Source organism: Ciconia boyciana, chromosome 21 (assembly GCF_034638445.1).
Source record: "Ciconia boyciana chromosome 21, ASM3463844v1, whole genome shotgun sequence".
Classification (NCBI taxonomy): domain Eukaryota; kingdom Metazoa; phylum Chordata; class Aves; order Ciconiiformes; family Ciconiidae; genus Ciconia; species Ciconia boyciana.
This window is the reverse complement of record NC_132954.1, coordinates 5,032,795-5,052,052: the sequence shown is the minus strand read 5'-3', so window position 1 is coordinate 5,052,052 and position 19,258 is coordinate 5,032,795. Positions and strand designations below refer to the sequence as shown.

At 46.7% G+C, this 19,258-nt stretch overlaps 2 protein-coding genes across 4 annotated transcripts; one reads left to right on the top strand and one right to left on the bottom strand.

The window, feature by feature from the left end:
- Window positions 1-134: 134 nt before the first annotated feature.
- CNR2 (cannabinoid receptor 2) lies at window positions 135-14,103 on the bottom strand. 3 transcript variants are annotated; one of them, XM_072885288.1, is made up of 4 exons: window positions 13,926-14,103; window positions 7,070-7,444; window positions 2,582-2,808; window positions 135-2,227 (listed from the first exon to the last, which is right to left on the bottom strand). In XM_072885288.1, exon 4 carries the CDS (start codon window positions 2,158-2,160, stop codon window positions 1,111-1,113), a length of 1,050 nt encoding a protein of 349 aa, XP_072741389.1. In that variant the 5' UTR covers window positions 2,161-2,227; window positions 2,582-2,808; window positions 7,070-7,444; window positions 13,926-14,103; the 3' UTR covers window positions 135-1,110. The 3 variants fall into 3 exon arrangements, with proteins under 3 accessions (XP_072741389.1, XP_072741391.1, XP_072741390.1); XM_072885290.1 differs by having other exon boundaries at window positions 2,582-2,763; XM_072885289.1 differs by having other exon boundaries at window positions 7,070-7,232.
- A 246-nt stretch (window positions 14,104-14,349) lies between these two features.
- Window positions 14,350-18,840, top strand: PNRC2 (proline rich nuclear receptor coactivator 2). The gene is made up of 3 exons (XM_072885401.1): window positions 14,350-14,507; window positions 15,645-15,849; window positions 16,543-18,840. Exon 3 carries the CDS (start codon window positions 16,561-16,563, stop codon window positions 16,981-16,983), a length of 423 nt encoding a protein of 140 aa, XP_072741502.1. The 5' UTR covers window positions 14,350-14,507; window positions 15,645-15,849; window positions 16,543-16,560; the 3' UTR covers window positions 16,984-18,840.
- Window positions 18,841-19,258: the final 418 nt, after the last annotated feature.

Sequence of the window (19,258 nt, the reverse complement as noted above, 5' to 3'; positions counted from 1 at the left end):
TGCAAAAAAATCTATAAGTTCCTCATCTGAGTATTTGCCCCAGCTTGGGCTTAAACTTGTCGCCTGGAGGAGTTTGTGCCCCAGAGGTCAATAGAAGAAAAGGCTGAAAAATGGCTTTAATGTTTAATCACATAACATCCAACAAACACCTGTGTGGCATGGGTTAGCTTTCCTTAAATTTGCTGAAAGAAATGTGCTGCCTGCAGGTCCTGTCTGCCTCAAAATCCTCAACTATGGCGGAATCCATAAGCCACAGTGAGAGCATTTCCATTTTCCGTAAAGAATTAGATGCTAAAATCAACACGATCCTAAATGCTGTGAGACACGATTAGCCAGGACTGTCTGCAAGCGAGTCCAGAGAAACCATCTGCACCTTTCCCAGCAAGGGCCGAGGTACCTCCTGCTGCCGCCGGTCCTGCTCCCACGCGATGCAGCGAGGCATTCACCGTCGGCAGGAGCTCGTCACGACTCGGTGTTGTTCTCTGTCACCTTTGCCAGGACCTGAAGACCTACTGTCACCATGCTGCTAATACATAACACCCTGGGATGGCATTCAAATCTGGGATAAATAGATGTACCTCTGCTACGTAGCGATGTGCTATTAGCGCTTTGCTGATGGTGCTTGTACAACTCTGCCCGTGCCCGGTTAAGGGGTTTAGAGAGAGTTACATGATACCTGGGGATTTCTAGAGAACCTGAAGGTCTGTGGAGTGTTTTACTTGAGGTTAGCTATGTTTTATGGAGTGTAAGGAAGACATCGCTGAATGTAAGAAAAATGGGTTAGGAGGTTACTGGGGGACAGGCGGGAGGCCAGGCAGGAGGATTTGTCATAAAATATTAGGATCTGCTGTTTTGGGGCATGGCATTATCCGCTGCCTCATGGCTGGCACATTGATGTGGCACTGGTATCTCTGCAGCTGGGGGACCAGCTGCCTGTGTAAGTCTCTGCACTTTATGTCCCAGCATCTAAGAATAACACCAGCAGGAGGTGGCTCCATGAAAGGCATCTATCTGATCCCTCATCTCCCAGGGCCTCCATAAGAAGAGAAAAGAAAAAGTGATACAGACTGTTTCTGCTAACCCAAGTGCGGACTTTCCATGGCTGCCTCCCTATGTTACACGCATGTCCTCACAGATGGTCTCTATCATGGAGGACTTGTGGGTGCTCTCTCCTTCTGGGCTTTCCTCAGAGGCCTTCAGCTGCCTCCTGAACCGAGAAAAGACCATCCTCAGGGAGGAATATAGCTCTTTGCTCCGCAGGGCATAAATAATGGGATTCACCATGGAATTGAGTAGGCAGAGGGTGCTGCAGAAGGCAAAGACCTTGCGCAGGTGATTGCTCAGCCTGGCAAAGATGCTGTAGATCATGAGAACGAGGACCGGAGACCAGCACAGCACGAGGACAGTCAGCACCATGACGAGGGTCTTGGCCAGCATTACATCCATCCTCATCCTGGTGTTTTGCTTTCCCACCTGCACTTGGCGCTTCTCCATGTAGGCTGTGTGCTGGTGAGCCCTCCATAGCACATGCGCATAGGCGTAGATGATAAACCCCAGCAGGACCATGACGAAGCAGACCCAGCTCGACAGGTAGTTGTTGTCCACAAACGGGAACAGCTCGGAGCAGGTTGAATTCAGCATGCAGCAGTTCCAGCCCAGGAGGGGCAGGGAAGCAATGGTCGCACATGCCACCCAGAGCACCCCCAGGGCTATCCACGCTCTCTTCCTCGTCATGAGGAGCTTGTATTCAGATGGTCGGCTGATGGAGATGTAACGGTCCAGGGCTGTCAGCAGCAAGCTGCTCAGGGAGGCAGAGAAGGATGTGTTCACCCCTCCCAGCTGCAGCAGGAACATTTCTTTAGAGAAATTGGTTTCATTAAAGACATGGAAGTTAACAAAACTGCAGACGAAGATGATGCTGGCCAGAATGTCAGCCAAGGCCAGGCTGCTGATAAAGAGGTAGGAAGGCTTCCTCCTGGTCCCGGGGGAGGAGAAGATCAAGTACAGCACCAAAGAGTTCTCAAAAATGCACAGTGTCCCAAAGAAGCCGCACAGTGTGGCAATGCTTATCTTCTGAGTTTGCGTGCTGAGGACCATGAAGCACTCCATGGTGTTCACACTGCATTTGGAGACGTTTTCATGTATCTTACAAATATCCATTGTAATTAACTGGAGCTAGGAACTTGCAGGGAGCTTTTTTGCTTCCTTCTGCACTTCTTCAGATGCTCTGAAAAAGACCAAGGGGAAGGGGACTTACAGGAGCACAACAAGCAATAAATTCAACCCCCTGGGACACATCCATCTCTTTAGAGGGAGGCAAGCAAAAGGAAAATAGCCCAGGGAGACCTGCTTTCAGGTCCACAGCCCAAATGCTGGAGCCAGCTTCCACCCTTTCCCAGCAGAGATCCAGGCTTTGTCCCACGGGTGATTTGGCTGAGACCTGTCTATCGCAGCCCATGGGTACCACGTCCGTACCACGTCCATACCACATTCATACCACGTCTGTCTCTCGGGCTGTTTCCTCACCACAAGAGGGAAGCAGCAACGCTGAGAATTGTACAAATCCTGGGCCAGCTCTTACCAATCCTCCCAGATTCACTGCTCAGGGCCAGCAGCGGTGGAAGGGACTGCTCATGGTGACACTGTGCCGTGGCTGCGGACAGGCCCTGGAGAACAGCCTGTGCGAGTGGAGCTGCCCTGGGAGATGGCTGGGATGGAGAAGGACGAGGGATATTGCACTGCCGGGGACTCGGTGCGGCTCATCTGGGAACACAAAGTGCACTTGGAAGCATTTACTCTTCCCCAAAGCTGTTTGAACACACAAAATGACATGACTGGTTTTATATTTAAGCTTGCCCATTGCCATTTTATAAAGCTCAGCCTCATTAAAGTTGCATTTCTCCCCCCATAATCCCTGTGTCATGAGTCAGTCTGTCCCATGGTCAGAGTGATTAAAAGTTATGGTTTTACACCAATATTAGAGTGCAGGTTGGATATAAAAATGGGGACATGCAGGATTTAGACCACTTGAACCTAAGACGCCCTGTCCATGCCCAGAATTAGCTTAATTTTATGAATATTTTTAGCTTCAGCAGAGATGTGATGGAGGGAAATGCCTTATTTTCCTCTAGGCAGATGTTGAGCTGCTCAGTGCACTCTGTGGCAGCAAAGTCATGTTTTTCTCTACACTTCTGCAGCTTAATGCATTTAAATCCCTTCATCTTCATTACACTGATGAGCTTGTCCTTCAGATGTTATTTTTCTCCTATTCTTGCTCTCAGTTATACTCGTGCTTTAAACCAAATGCACTTTCATCGAGGGCTCAGCTGCCTTGTGTTGCCTTGTGTAACGGGGGGAACAAGGTTATCCTGGACCAGGTTATAGACAGCAGATGAAGAGGCAGTTGTTGGATACACTAAAGCTGCCTTATCAGCAGAGAGATGCCATGTCCCGAGTGCCATGCACTGGCAGGTCATACCGCCCTGCTGCAAAAGCCCATGGGATGGGGATCCCCCTTCCCGAAAGCATCTGCCTGGCTTCAAGTATCCAGGATCCCACATCCAGGCAATGGGACCATGAGTTCCTGCTGCTGGAGGAAAGCACTGAGCTGGCAGCCTTCCCTTTCCTTCAGAACAAACAAGCCACCATCTCTCCCTCCCCTCAGCTCTCTTTCAAAAGAGGAAATGTCCAAAACGTGCAAGCCGCGGAAGATGGGATGTGTGAAGACTACAGCTACCCGGGGAGCAGAGTGAGCGCCCAGGCGATGCAGGGGCCAGGCTGCTGCGCTGCTGGGCTCCAGGTACCTGTAGCCAACCATCTGCAGTTTCTCTGTTTTTTGAAATTCAGCAAAGGCAGCAGCTGTCTTTAGAGGCGACAATAGCCAGCCGTGACCAACACACTAGAAACCTCTGTCCGCAACATCTTAGCAGTGACACGTATTTTATACCTGTCTTTGTTACTTCCTTCCCTGCTGATTCCCCCACCCCCTGGCACCCATCACTGTTTCTGTGTTTCGCAGTAGTTGCAAAATACCCCAGAGCACTTGAGATGCTGCCCAGGAGCTCATGGAGAAGAGCCTGAGCCCCAGCACTTTGGTCCTGCCTGCCTGGCGGGGCTCTACCATCGGCAGTTGCAGGGCGTTTGGTGCACGTTACAGAGCAGTTCAACCCTGATTTGCATTTCTTGGCATATCAGACTGGAGGAGTCCTGGACTTTGGGCTGAAATGTGGCTCAGCATTGCAGCAAGCCTCTCTCCTCTTACATCAGACTCCGGCATGGGGTAATAACGCTGGGCCGGAGATGTTGAAGTCTAATCTCAGGACTCTTGTTTCCTGCAGCTCTTCACAGAAACACTACAAAGGCAGCAGTAATTACTAACTGCTGTTATTAAACCTGACAACATCTCTCCCTCCAGAGAGAGATGGATTTAGCGGACAGATGGACTTTAACATATCTCAGGGCTCACCAAGGGCCACCGGGGCAGCAACTGCCTCCTTGAGTATCCAAAACTCCCCAGCCAAAACTCCAGCATCCAAACCAAGACATCTCTTACTTAAGCAGACTCTAGCATCACCTTGACACCTATTAATTGCAGCCAGCATTCCCGGACCATCCTAAATTCTCAGTATCTGCAGTTGTGCAATGTCCAAACAAGATACTTAGGAGCTTGGAAACTGTACTGAACGCTATGCAAGAGACTGAAGGCCAGCAAAATGCTCATGTTATGTTGCTTGGGGAGAGAATTTGGTTATAATGGCAAAATAACTCCTGCACTGACTGTTCTGGTACAGCTCTCTCCATTAAGCTGACATAATTCAGATAAGCCCTCAGGTTCAAAATACTGTGCTGGGCTCGTAGCAATCAGCCAGCCAGCCCAGACCTTCTCTTCCCGCAGCTGTTGTGTCTCAGGCTGAATGGCAAGGATGAATCTCTTTGCACTTTTGACTAAGCTCCCCCAAATCCTCCTTCCAGCTCCCATGTCTGTGAGGGAAAGCACGGGGCTTTGCTCCAGCACAAGATCTCTTCTGCAGAGGCTCCAGAGTGTGAAAACATGGGCAGTACCAAGAGCCCCTCTCCTTGCACTGCCTGTCCCTTTTCTTTTTTGGCCATAAGGCTGTTTTTTCCTGCCCAGGGTACATTTTTCTCTTGTCAGATGGGCTCCTGAATTCAACCATGTGTTTGTTCATGCCCAATGCCTCCTGCATGCTTCACCTCCTGGGAAACAAGCCAGCCCGTATCTGGATCCCAGGGGAGAGCTGATCTGCAGCATCCTCCAAGGGGCAAGTCCCGCTTCCAGGGTGGAAACCCCCTTCCGAGGGGGAGCATCTCCACCTCCCTGGGAATTACAGCCCCAGGCATGGCTGTGCATCCCCACCACAACCAGCCCAACAAGCCCAGAGCCCCTGCCTGCTGGGCTGACGTTTCAGCTCAGCAAGAAAGATTGAAGGGGCTTCTCGCCCTCCTTTAGAGCCAGGAGGCTATGGTACAGGGGGACTGGGTCCCTGGAAGGCACAGGAGCCAAGCGGGGATTTCCTGGGCCTCTGCACAGGATTAATTCTCCTCCCAGCACAGCAAAACATCTCCTGCCAGCAGGATCTCCCGGGGTGGGGAATATTCTGCCAAAATAAAGCAATGGAAACCCCATCTCTTGCAATGGAGAAACCCCCAGACAGTGCCAATAACAATAGCAGAGCCCCAGGAGGCAGCAAATGGAGGCAACACATTGAATGAACAAGAAGCCCAGCTATTCGGAACAAAATGCAGATAAGACATTTGGGAACACAATATATTTCTGATACAGCCTCACTGACTACAAAGTCTGCCCAGAAGCAGCAGAGAAACCTTCCCCCTGCTACATCTGGTTGTGAGCCCTGACACTCCAGCCTAATAACTCCGCTGGCTTCGGTGGAAATTAAATCTACAAGTGAAAAAGTCCTTTTCCATTTCAGTGCATTGCTGCGCTTGATTTCAGCTGTCAGACTTACAGTGCCTTGCACGCAGCAGTACAGTTTCTGATATCACTTGGGATGGTTTCTTCATTTACAGAGACATCTCAGAATCCTTGTGATTAATAAGTTAACATACCAGTTGCTTAGATAATGTAAAATTAAATTTTCCTGCTGCAATCAGCCAGTGCAATGTGCCTGCAGCACTCTGAAAGCGCTGGCCTTGCATATTTCATCACCAGAATTTCTGAGAGATTTTATCTTTACAATAAAATAAAATGTCTTAAGCGATTGCCTAATATGAACACGTGAAGTGATTTATGCAAAAATTGTCATTAATGCTTGGACATTTCACTCGCTGAAAAAGCAAAATATCTTTTGCTTTACAAATATTTTAGTTTGTATACGATTTCTTGTTTTAGTTGCAGAAGTTTTGCCATTATTTTGGACATAGCTGTTCATCCCGGTTTGTCCCTCCAACCATATTAAATAACGCCAAGCAGAGTTACCTCCCTGATGTAAGAACTGTCTGGCACAAATGCCACACTGAAGATTATATGCTTTATTTCTTTTTGGAGTCCAGTTCTGTCCATGTGTGACTGCTCAGGGTGACAGCATTCGAAGCACACGGGTGTGTGGGTGCAGAGCAGCACTGCGAATGCCAGTTCGGGTACAAAGCATGGCAAAACAGAGCTTCTCTCACTCCACCAAAACCACCACATGCGGAGTCATAATATACACTAACTCGTGCAGAACCCTCAGCCTGGGAGCTCATACCCATGCTTGCGAGACATTTGGAAATACCTCTGACATAGCCAATGTTAATATTCCCTAAAACCAGCTGTAAAGAGTTAGTCTGCAGTCTGCTATTTAAACACTTACCTTTCGTGTTCTCATTAAGAAAGAATTAATCCTAAAAAACAATTTTCCCACCCTTTGTTACACATTACATTGCAGTTTATCCTGAATAACACCCTGTGACAAACCCTGCACAGCGGAGTCTCCCCAGTCTGCATGCATGTGTGTCAGCACCGTGGGCTCAAAGGTACGATGTGTTTTACTGTGAGAAAAAGGATCCTTGGCTGCAGGATCTCCCCACGGGTTAGCAAATGCAAACCACTCACCTCCTCTCGCTGGCATCGCAGGCTGGAGATGCTTGGGGACTTCCCATCCCTCCAGCTCTCAGGGCAGTTTGTGCAGCTGCAGACGGCACCTGCTTCCCTCTCCTTTCACATCACTTCTGGTGTCATCTGGGTTTCTTGTACCATTCTGTTTTATTCCCCTGGGCTGGAAATCCATCAGTGCAAATCATTCTGGTTTCTTGCTCTCTTTTGCATTCTTTTGGTGAATGCGTGTCAGGTTTTATTTTCTTCCCCACTTCTGTTCTGGGTCTTGTGTTCTGCTTCCGCCTGCTAGTGCCGCATCTCACAACCACCCTAACCCTCCAACTCGCTGAAATGATTTGCTCAGTCCCTCCAATTCCTCCATGTACCTGCAGTCTTTGAGGCAAGAGACATTCAGGGTCTTTTCCTGATTTATTTGGGGAAGTGGAAGAGGAGGTGAAGGAAAAGAGCTAGGAGACAGACATGGAAAAATCTGGATATACCTAGCTGTGTGCAGGTCTAAGGGCAAGCACAGAAATTTGCCGCCTGCGTGTTTGCCAGCCCCATTAACAGCAAGAATCCCACCTCTCTGTGCCCCAGAAAGTGGGCAAGCCACTTCTCTGTACAGAAACATGCTCTGCTAATGCCAGAAGAGCAAGTGGAAGGGAAAGGAAATGGCTTTAGGTCTTAAGTTACACAATCACACCGCTGTGGTCATGATGGACCCAAGGCTGCAGAGGCTGAGGTCTCTGCTCTACCTGCTCTCAGCTATCCTTCCTCACAGCTAACCACTTCTCCCCCTCAGCTGGGCAGCAGCAGCCTGTAGCTCATTATTTGCAGGTTGTGCTGTTGCTGCTAGAAAGCAGGGACACCAGAGCACTGGGGAGAATATCGCCTGTTATTCAAGACTCCGTGTCGGTGGCTAGATGCAAGTTTGCCCAAAATCACAAAGGAATTGGACACATTATGGTTGGGCCAGACCATACAACCTGTAGCAGGGAGCATACGCTGTGCTGGCTGCAAAGGAAAGGCCACGCGCCTTAGTCCCCGAGTGCACCCTGCCCCACAGCAGGTCCCACTCTGACATCCTACAGAGCAGCTGCAACCTCCTCCCACAGCCCATCCCAGCACCATCAACCTGTCTTCTCCCAAGCAGGAACTCAACCTTCCCTCCTGCTTGGATCCCAGTTCCCCCATTCGATGGATTCGCGATGGTTTTGAATAGCAGTTACATCTCCAGCTCTCCAAATCTTTGTTTCACATATTTCCCCTCTGCCATTATTTGTGGCTCAGGAGTTTCCCAGCAGCTGCTGGAGCTCAGACGTGCGCCTGCATTCAGCAATGCTCGGCTGCCCTCTCCAGGGGAGCCCGCAACGCTCGTGGGGACATTGGCCTGCGGACGCTTGAGAAAGAGGCAGAATTGGGAACCCAGCGCTTCCTCTTGCCCCCTGGCCGGGAAAAAGGGGTTCCCCTGCTCACCGGGGTGCTTGGGAACAGCTGGGACCTGGGACCTGTCTGACCCTTTTGACACTGCTCAGGGCTGGGTGTTTTTGAAAGCCCCTCTCTGGATCTCGTGTGGAAACCACAATAAAGATGAAAGGCATCACGGACTATTGTATAAGCAAAGGAGAAGAGGCAGGTTATCAGCTCTGTCTCAAAAAAAACCTGCTTCCATTTCAGTTCCCATGAACTGACAAATGGTCCTTTGCAAGAACAAATATGAGACTGTAAATAGCTAGTGAAAAACAGAAAGATACTTTATACTAGTCCTGAGTTAGAAAAGCAGCACTCAGCCCCAAACTATTCCCTGCTCTGTCACAGCTTCACATCCAGCAGGATCCTGTGAAATATAGACCCAAGTTTCCTCTATCTGCAAAGAGAGCTGTTCTGTCAAAGGAGTGCGTAGTATAAGAAAGCAACATTATTACTGCAGCATGGCTAGAAACTTGTAATTTGGTTTCTGGACTCTCTTTTATAGCAAAATTGTCCTACCAGAGTAAAAGAAAACCATTAAAGGCTGACTTCTGTAACATACGGGCTTTTTGTTCCTCTCTAGCTTGGATTTTTCCCCTTGGCATCAGCTGCAGCTAACACAGCTGTGAACAGCCCTGCTTTGGGAAACCCCCCATACCCAGGGTCAACATCTGGGATCAATGATCAGCTTTACATTCCCATAAAGGTCATGTTCTGCTTTTGCCTTTTTGCCTGCTGGCACTGAGCAGAAGTAGTCCACACATAACTACCAGGAATTAAAGGAGCACCAGCCCTGAAGGAGGGCTCTAAGGGACTGCCTTGGCTGGGTGGGCTTTAAATGGCCTTGCTCTCAATTGGGTGGGGCTGCCTGAATTCAGTGCACCTGATTTTATGATATTTAAGCCAGAAGCACAATCAGGCACAACTGAGCTGGTATGTAGCTAGTAGTGTAGGATTTTGTTGAGCTCTTTGGGATAGTCTTAGCAGCAATTTGTATTTCTTGCCTTGCTGCTAGTGGCTGTACCACATCTCTCTAAGTGAGTGAGGCTGAGCAGAACTGGCAAGTGGGGGAGATGACCTTGGATGGGATGCTTTCCCTGCAGACCTTACACAGGTACTAGCTCTGGCTGCAGAGGTGATGGTCTGGGGCTGTGTCTTGGTGAGCTGCTAGCTCTGGGCCTGCTGTCTGCTAGAGGGAAGGCTCAAAGAAAAGCTGTGCTTATGAGCTTGGTCTTGCTCAGTAGTAGTGTGTGTCCACAGAGCAGCAGGGAACAACCCCTGGGGCTGCTGTTAGGGCATAGCTCATGTGATGGGGCACTTAGCCACCAGCACTTGCAGAAAGGGTGGCTGTGCTTTGTGGGATGACAGTGACTTGCTTGTATTTCTCTGACTCTAGTGTTTGCTGGGGCTGAATTTGAAAACTGAGTGGCCCAGACAGGGCTGAGGGTGGAGGCACTGCTCACCTTGATAAGGTGTGAATCAGAGAGCCAGTGTGACTTTATACTGCCCTCCTAGAGGAAATGCTCAGAAAAAAACAGACTTACTCTCTTGTATAGCATAGCTTGTGTGAGCGAAGCAGGGCTTGCCTGATGAGTTTGCCCTCTCTATGCCCAAGGCAGTACCTGTGCCCTGGGTGAGCTGTCCTGCTGGAGAAACACCTCTGTGTGCCCTTGTGTAGTGAGGTGGGTTGAGGGTGGAAATGTTTTTTTCTGATGATAGGATGTGAACCAGGCATATTGATTTAAATGGGCTGAAGGTTCCTGCAGGCTTTTTGTGACTCAGTGCTGGTGTGGATTTGAACAGGGAGCTGTTGAGACAGAAAGCCTACAGGGTGTGACTTGGGAGTCATGCCTGGATGTGCTTTTACTGACAAAGTTCAGACATCAGCTGCAATGAAGCTGCTTTAGCAGAAGCTCTTAAACCCCCCTGGGCCATAAGGCTCGGGCTTGGATAACTGGTCTCCAATGAGCTGTGTGTGTCCATGGTGTTTTTACTCTTGGTGTTGAGTTTGTTGTGTTCTGTGTATACATATATATACAAATGTGCATGCTGCAGTCATCCAAAGGAGATACGTTCTCAGAAACACTCCTGAGCATGTAACTGGTTTCAGCAGTGCAGAGGAGGAAACTCTTATTCTGGAGATGATACAACTTGGGTACTGCTGGACACTGACTTAATTCATATCTACAGCTTATATAGAAAGTATCTTTGGGTATCCTGTCTCTGTGTTATTTAACAATGAACTTATAAGGAGCTTTAAGCAATTAAAGCACATAGTTTTATTGAATTGTTGGGGTGCTTGCCTGGTACCTCTTCTCTATTTACTCTGGAGACATTCAAATATCCACCTAGTTCCTGTAGATCACTGCTATGGATTTCCTGAGCTTTATTTGATCAAGAAACAGGGGTCCTCTGCCAAACAGAATAAAAGTTATTCTAAATGTTACTCTTTGCTCAATACTTTTGTGCAGATTTTTAAGAAAATACAAACTCAACACACTTCCCACATGAGGAAAACTTAGGTAGATTGTTACCCTGGTTAATGTTTGGCTTGGATGGAAACATCCAACTAGTCTCAAGTGTGTCATGGGACTCTTAGTAACCCCAAGGTGTTTACTTTTCATGGCTCTAAAAATTGTGTGCTACTGGAAGCTTGTCACCTGTGACTAAAACTGGGGCAATGGTTCACTATTGACTTAACAAATGACTCATCTGTGCTGCTTGCTTCCTGCAGCATCCATCAGTGAGTAGTTCCACTGAAATGCTCTGGCATGAATATGTGCATGGTTACATGCATCTTGATCACAGGTGGAAGCATTTCAGTTTGGGGCTAATGAAGCTCTGGGGACTTTGTCTTCACTGGAACTTCTGTGCAAATGGTTAGTTATTGTAATGCTGGCACAGATGGACCTGCTTCCCTGGGCTGGTATTAACACTTGCTTTGAGAGGGAATGGAGATGCTGAGTGAAAAATAATAGTGGCTAGGGAAAACCTTGAGTAGTTGTCACTGTGGCAGCAAAAGTATGGTGGGGGGCTGAGAGGAGGATTTGAGTAACGTAGGTCCTACTGAAGAAACTGGGAACATGATGAAACTTAGTAGTTATTGCAGTCAGCCTTGGATTACCTGAAGGAAGCAGAATAATCCAGACCAAGCAGACACTTGCACAATAGAAAAACTATGTACAATAGGTTATAAGAACATGTAGCAAAGGTGTAGTGGAGCTGAGGTCATTGAGTCTGTTGCCACGTGGCAATGCACAGCAAAGTCAGGTTTGGAGGTACTACCCTGTTCAAGCAGTGTGTTTGAGGGCACTGCCTCTTGGACCTTGTCTTTAGCAGATGGAGGGCTGCATGGCATGAATGGTGGGCATGAGCTGCTCCTGGAGGCAGCTCACATCTCGCTGCAGCCTGGACAGTCTGCCCATGAGTAACTGAGGTGAATATAGAGCCATAGGCTTTGGAACAAGAAGTCCTGTGTTGAGGCCATTTAAAAAAAGAAAGAGGGTTTAAAAATCATTATTTGAGGGAGTGACATAGCTTCTCTTGAAGGCATCTCAGATCTTGATGATAAGGAATCAAGACCAAACCCTGGGACTGAGTCTGTGCTGTGTCTTCAGGACATGCAGTCCAGCACATGGCAGGCACTTGAGTGCTTCTGTACATGTTAGGGTTACTGTAGCTGTGGGAATAGCTCCTTTTCTTTCACTGCAGGAGAGTAAACCTGCCCAAGGTCTTAGCTGCTGAAGTGTGATGTATGGGTAATTTTCTCTTTGCTTGCAAGTTGGGCATTGTGGTGATTTGGATGATTTGGACATTCTGCACTGCCTGCCCTTTTGATTAAAAAATACCCCTTGTGTTCTTACTTGAACTCTGAATGACACAATTTACTGTAGCATTCAACTGGTTTCCTGGTGTTTCAGTGAAATGGTTTCTGACAAGTACAGGATTAGTTTATCACTTATGTTTCCTGCTCCCCTCTGGCTAAATGTCAGCCTGACCCCAAAACCAATTCTGAAAGACAAGATGTTTTTTTTGAAATATCTAAAACATAGTGAGGAAAAACTGCCAGACCTTGTGTCATCCTTGATCTGAATTGAAAAGTACATGGCTGTTTGGCTCCCTAGCTAAGAGAGCACACTTGCAGCCAGCAAAATGCTATTTCTAAATCTGTGACATGTCCTGACTTAAACACATCTATACACTGGGATGAGATGATGTTTTAGCAGATATAAACACACTAAAGATAGAACCAAAGCAAAAATCTGCTGATGTGCATTGTAGAAGAGTTGTTTGAGATAACTGGTGGAATTTAAAGGCTTAAGTGTTTGGTTACAGCAGATATTGTTGTCTTCTATCTAAATGAAAGCTACCGAAAGGATCTTAGCCATAACATTGTGCCAAGAAATACAGAGCAAAGGGAGGAAAACAAATTAATCTCAACTTGGTTTGTGCAAACATACAATAAAGAACATGAACAAAGGTCTGGGCTTGGTTATGTCAACACATTTTGCATATTAAAACATAGCATGTTTTTTTTCAATAACACTGCATAATGAAGTGCAAACTTCTTAAAGATGCAGCTTCTCTTTAGAGTGCTTACCTTTGTCCTCTTAGTGCCTGAAGACCCTATGATGGGTCAGAGCCCTGTAAAACCAGGTGCTGGTCAGTAAGAAACCAGCTGTTTAAATGGTTTACAGATGAAGGAGGAAAGAGTAATTTTTCCATTCTGTAGCTAAAAATGCAGGGTGCCTCAATGAACTCTTCAAGGCTTCTCTTCAAAATAAAACCTTGGAATGTTCCTGTGTTGGTTTTAAGTACTTTTTCCCCCAGCAAACTGAAATAGGAGCTTTCAATTTTCTTTTGGGATTTCTTTTTTGGTCCTTAATGTGGTGTACAGTGCTTGACTGTACAGGGAGCCTGAGCTCTCTTCAGAGTGTGCAGGTTTCCTGTATGTATTAATTTTCATTCAGCCTGTACACGGTAAAGGCCAAATCTCCTGGGTTTCAGTGTAAACGATCCCTTGAGGCAAGATAAGAGTCTGTGAATATAAACACGGACAGCAGCCACTGCCAGGGGCTCGGCAGGTTTGAATCCCTTCCCACAACAGTCGTTTAAAACTGTGGAAGCTTTTTCCCTTCACGCATTTCCCTACATTTTGACATTGAAAATGCCTCTAAATTAGTTGTAATAATTTTTAAAATTATTTAATTTAAATAAATGCAGGTGTGGGGTATGGGCTCGAGGAACCCTTTACTCGGAGATACTCCGTTTGGCGATCTGAAAGCTGCAGGGGATCTCTGCGGGCCTGGATTTTGCTCTTTGTCCTCTGTTCAGTGAATCCCCGCTCCCGGGGACCCTCTCACAGCCGGGGGAGGGTGGGGTGGGTGTGTGTTAATTATTTTACCTCTTTGAAGCCCCAGGCGGCAGCTGGCACGGCCATCCCCCTCCTTCTGTTGTGCTAATTCCCGAGCGAGGGGGGAAGCTGGCTGCGTGGCCGGGGGGTTGGGGAGCGCAGCCCGGGGACCCTCGGGCCGTGCCGCGGACGCCGGCCGGCGGAGGGGCCGGCCCCGGGACAAAGGGCCCCGGCCCGGGGCGGCCGCGCTCCCGAGCTGCCCTGCGCTGAGGAGATTCAAACGGCGGCCCCGCCCGCCCACGGCGGCCAGTCTGCCCCGTCCCCTCCCGGCAACAGGCGGGGCTTGGCTCGCATTGGTGGACGGAGCAGGCGGCGCGCTCCTATTGGCTGGAGCAGGGTGGTCTGGGGAGGGGGGAGGAGAGTGAGGGTGTTATACGGCGTAGGGAAGCGGCCGCCATTTTGTGTGGGAGCTAGAGGGGCAGCAGCAGGCGTTGGTGGAGCGGTTTGGGCTGTGCTTTGCGGGGGGGGGGGGTGGGGTGTCGGAGAGTGACGGCGGAGGAGCAGCGGGGTCGGTTCCTAAAGACCCGTGTGTGTGTGTCTGTGCTTGTGGGCGAACGAGACGGACAGAAGTCGGTAAGGGAGGAACGGTGCGGGAAGGGCCGGGCGCTGTCGCCGCCATGTTGTGTTCGCTGGGCTGCTCCATTGTTGGGGAGGTGGGGACGGGGGTTCCCGGTTCCCTGCGGGGTCAGGCGGGACGAGGGATCGGGGGCTGTAGGCAACATAAGAAGAGAGACAGTTTGGAGATGAACGGACGGAGCTCTGACAAGCGCGAGCCTGTGAGGGCCGCTGCGGTGGGAGCAAACAGCAGCTTGGTTTGTGCTAATGACGTTACCTCGGCCCTTACTTCTAGTCACAACCAGGCGAAAGCTGGAAATGAAGATGGGCGGCTCTTCGTGGAGCTTTTGGGGAGAGGTGGGCTGGGGGTGCTGATGACTCTGAAGAGTGACACATCGATTAGGGGGAGGTGAATAGACTGGAGTGCCTTAAGATTAAAATCCTAAAAAAGATTTCAGGAGAGGATGAGCCATGGGCTAAACAGGAAATTATTTTAAGAGTTAATAAGGAATTAAAATAATAAGAAATTAGTAACGAAGGTGAAAAAAAACAGCTGACCGAGTAGAAATGGAGTTCTGTTGTAATTGCTGGAGAGGGTTTGGGGATGTGATTGGTTTCACGGGAAGTGTTGGGACACTTGGGGGTAGTTTCTGTGGGCAGTAATTCTGGGCGGTGTTTTCCTGTTCTGGTCCCACAGTTAGGTAGGCGAGTTGTTAAGGGGTAGTTTTCAGGGTTTCTTTGTGCTCGAGTGATGCACTGAAGCGCTAGTTCCCTAAGAGTTCATCCCAAAGTATTTTCCATTGTCTTTGACTTTTTTTCTCTTTTAAAAAAAAAGTATAAGGTTCTTGCTTGCCTATTAAAATACTTACATATATAGAGAGAGCATGATAAAAATGCTGTTCTTTGTGAAATGCTAAGTATGATGGTGAAGTTTATATAGAGTAAGATAAATACTGCCATGTCTTTTGGTGTGGTGGTTTTTTTTTAAGTTTGAAGTATATTGTAATCTTTAACAAATAAGAGACACAACTGACTTTATGAATTCTCCGAATTATTTCACCTCCCCCCCCCCCCCCCGCCGCTCCCCCCCCCGCATTTGAAAGGGAAATAAGTGTTTCCTTAACCTAAATTGAAACTTCATTCTCATTTATGCAGTGGGACTTCTCCCTTGGAGCTTTTGTGCCGAGAATCCGATGTTGGGCTCGGCTACGCGGCTGAAAACAGCAGATCAGCCCATGAAAACTTCTATTCCTAGCCAAAGGAAGGAATCCAGCAAAAGGCAGCACCTACTCTTTCAGGCTTGGAAGCAAGAAAGGGGGCAAGAGGTGGAGAGTGTGGAATCTGAGAAGACAACTGAAAGGTAAATGGAGGTGGGAGAGGAACAGTATTCTGAAGGTGCTAAGTACTGTGTGATAGTATCTGGCTGTCTGCTTTGGAAGTTCAGTTACAGATGGCTGCTTTTCATCTGAGGTTGTTTTCAGTTCATTTTGGGTTTATCAGAGTAATTCTTGGACTTACCAGAAAGACTGGGGAGTGGCTTTATCAGTGCAAACTTTGCCCAGATCTTTAGGTGTAACAAGCTTGGTTTAAATGTTTTCAGGATTAAGTACTAACACCTTAAATTTGGCATTGTATTTTGCGAGCAACATTGTGTTTCACATGTATTTAGTAGTTGGGCTGCCTGGAGGACCAGCGTTTTCATAACTAAGTAGACAAAGCTGTGCCTGTTGATAAGGGGACTGGGGTACAATTCCGGAAGAATGGATTGGTATCAGCAGCAGAATTGTTAAGCTACTGTAGAGTCAGTAATCTCCCACTCGGAAGATATGCTGCATTATAATTCAGTTCTCATGAGTGTGTCAGCAAAGTTCTTAGGTGTTATTGAAGTGGCATCCAGTAAAGGAGAAAAAACACTACTTTCAATTGATACGAGTTTTGGTTAGATTGATTTCAGTCCCCTTGCTTAGAATCTAAACATTCTGAAATATTTTCTGTTTGTTTTTTTTTTTAAAAAGCAGTAATGCAAACTCCCGACTTTTTCCCGTTTTTACAGGTGACATTTAAGTTGAAGATGGGTGGTGGAGAAAGATTCAACATTCCAGTTCCCCAGTCTAGAAATACCACCAAGAACCATCAACAACTTAAAAACAGGCAGAAGAATAAAGACCAGAATTCGCAGATGAAGACCTATATGAAGAAAGAAAGAGGACATGGATGCAACTCATCATCTGGTGCATGGCAGGCCATGCAAAAAGGGGGAAAGAACAATGTTCACTTCCCCAGTAATCAAAATTGGAGTCCTACTTTATCGAATCGCAACCTGTTTTTCACACCTCAAACCAATCAGAACTATGCTGGAGCAAAATTTAGTGAGCCACCCTCACCAAGTGTTCTTCCTAAGCCACCAAGCCACTGGGTACCTGTTTCTTTTAAACCTTCTGATAAGGAAATAATGACATTTCAGCTTAAAACATTACTTAAAGTCCAGGCTTGAGATGCAACTTTTCATATTTTTAAAGTTATTTAAATTTACAGGGTTTCAAATTTGAGAGTTGCTATTCCTAACTCCAGATGCACAGGTGTACAGAACTAGATGTTCTTGCTGCATGTAATTAGTTACTTGGAAGAGAAGGGGGTGGAAGATTACATTCCCCTAATGTTTTACCTCAAAAGTTGTGTGCTGTGTTCACTGTGAAATGGGTATTTTCTCTATAATCAAGCTAATCAAATCCTGAACGGTCACCACGTATTCTAAGAGTAAACGGGACTGTCTCCCAAAATTGGCATTATGACTACTTGTTGGTATGGTGTTAGAAAACCAGCTTTCACCTAACTGAATGCAGCATTAACTGGAAAAAAAACACACTGAAAGCTTTAGTCAGGTACTGTGCTGCTTTTCAAACTTGCATAAAATTTGTTAAATAAAAGCTCTGCAGAGCAGATTTGCTGAGCAGAGACGTCCACCTAGGCACTAGGCAAAATGCAGATTATTCTCTTGTTTATACCTGCGGGCTTTATTTGGTACTCTTGAATTGTCAGACAAGCATTTCAAGCCTGTGACTAAAACTGAGATCTAGGAAACGTATTGGTGCATGTTCTTAGAAAGATGGAAGAACGCATGAGGCAAACGTGTAATTGTTGCTCTCCAGCTCTAGCAATACTTCATTGCTATCTCCACAAGTCAGACTGTGCCAACCAGATGCTGCATTGCCAGATGACTGCCAAAAAACTCTAAAAAAAAATCCTTTGTATTCAGATTGCACTGCTGAGTTCTAAAAGACATTTTTGTATCTGTTTTTAAAATTGTGAAAAAGGTGTAGTTCCTTAGATTGGTCTTAAATTGGTTACCCTGTAATAATTGTCTTAAGTTACAGTAGCTTGTGGCAGGTATTAAAATGTTTTCGTAGGGAAGACAGAGCCATGTAAATAAATGTAAAACTTTGTAGCATATGTAAATTTACGCTGGGCTTTCCTGCACAGAGGTATTTTTAGTACAAAACTGCTGAATGTAAGATGACCATGTTGAGTACGTGGCCTGATTTAAAAAAAGATATTTTGTTTTAAAAAAAAAAAGACATTTGTGGCTGTGCCCTTGCACTTAACATACAGTGAAAATGCACGTTTTACTTGGTTGTAATCTCATTTTTAAAGTAAACTCAGTGCAAAAGAGGCTTATTTAGAATTTTTTAATAAAATGAAAAACTAAAAAAAAAAAAAGCTGCTCAAGTTTCAGATACTCACATTGTGAATGTACAGGAGAGGTGCGTATTGATGAAAACTAAGGTGTTCAAAATCAAATTGGATGTTTCACGGGAAATGCACATGGCTGAGTTTAGGTGGTTGATGAAACTGAAGTATTATAACAATGTTTCTAAAATGAATCAATGCTACATTATTTTGTCCCAATATTTGCTAAAATCTGTCAACTTCAGAATGGGGATGGGGCAGTTGCCAGCATGCAGCTTTCAGTGCTGTCACAATTCAGCTGATCCTGTGACAGAAACAACTGAACTGTGATAACAGAATCCAGGGTTACATAAAAATAATTACTAAAAAAGTGCTTTAACTTGAAAGGGAGTTTCACAGATGGTGAAATGTTCTTTGTGATGTCTTTCTGTACATTCAAAATGCATTGGCAGCTGGTTGAATGTTTACAAATCTGTTGCTCCAAATAAGATAGAATTGGCGGTCTTGAAACTTGAGTCTTTGTGACCTGCTCCTTCACCAGTGGATGAGCTGTAGCCCAGTTACAATTGTGTATACTCGACTTCAAATTGTCAATTACTGATGGTATATGTACAAATTGGAAACAACAAAAATTTAAATAAACTAAACTTTTCACCCCCTAAAAGCATCTGTTTGTTTTAGGATGGTAATGGAAAAGTGGGATTACAGCATTTTGGCAGCTCAAGGAGCTCTGTGAAGCTCTGACACCTCAGAATACTGATTAATGTAGTGAAATGCCCCCTGAACTGGCAAGGAACTCTTTACAGTTATCTCCATCTTAGGTAAGACCCAGCCACCTGACAAGCCCAGGCACATGCTCCCTGTGCCAGAACAAGCTGGAAATCACAATGAAGGAGGTTTCTCCAACTACCGCCCTCTCGTTCACGCCTTGCCAGTGATCTGTGAACGCAGGGCTTGAAAAGGAACGCTGACGTTACTCACAAAGATGAAACAAAGCCTGCTAAAGGGCTGCCAGGCTCTGCCCAGGAAAGCTAGGCTTGTAAGCGAGACAAGCTAGTCTGAGTAGATGCAGCTTAAGCTCA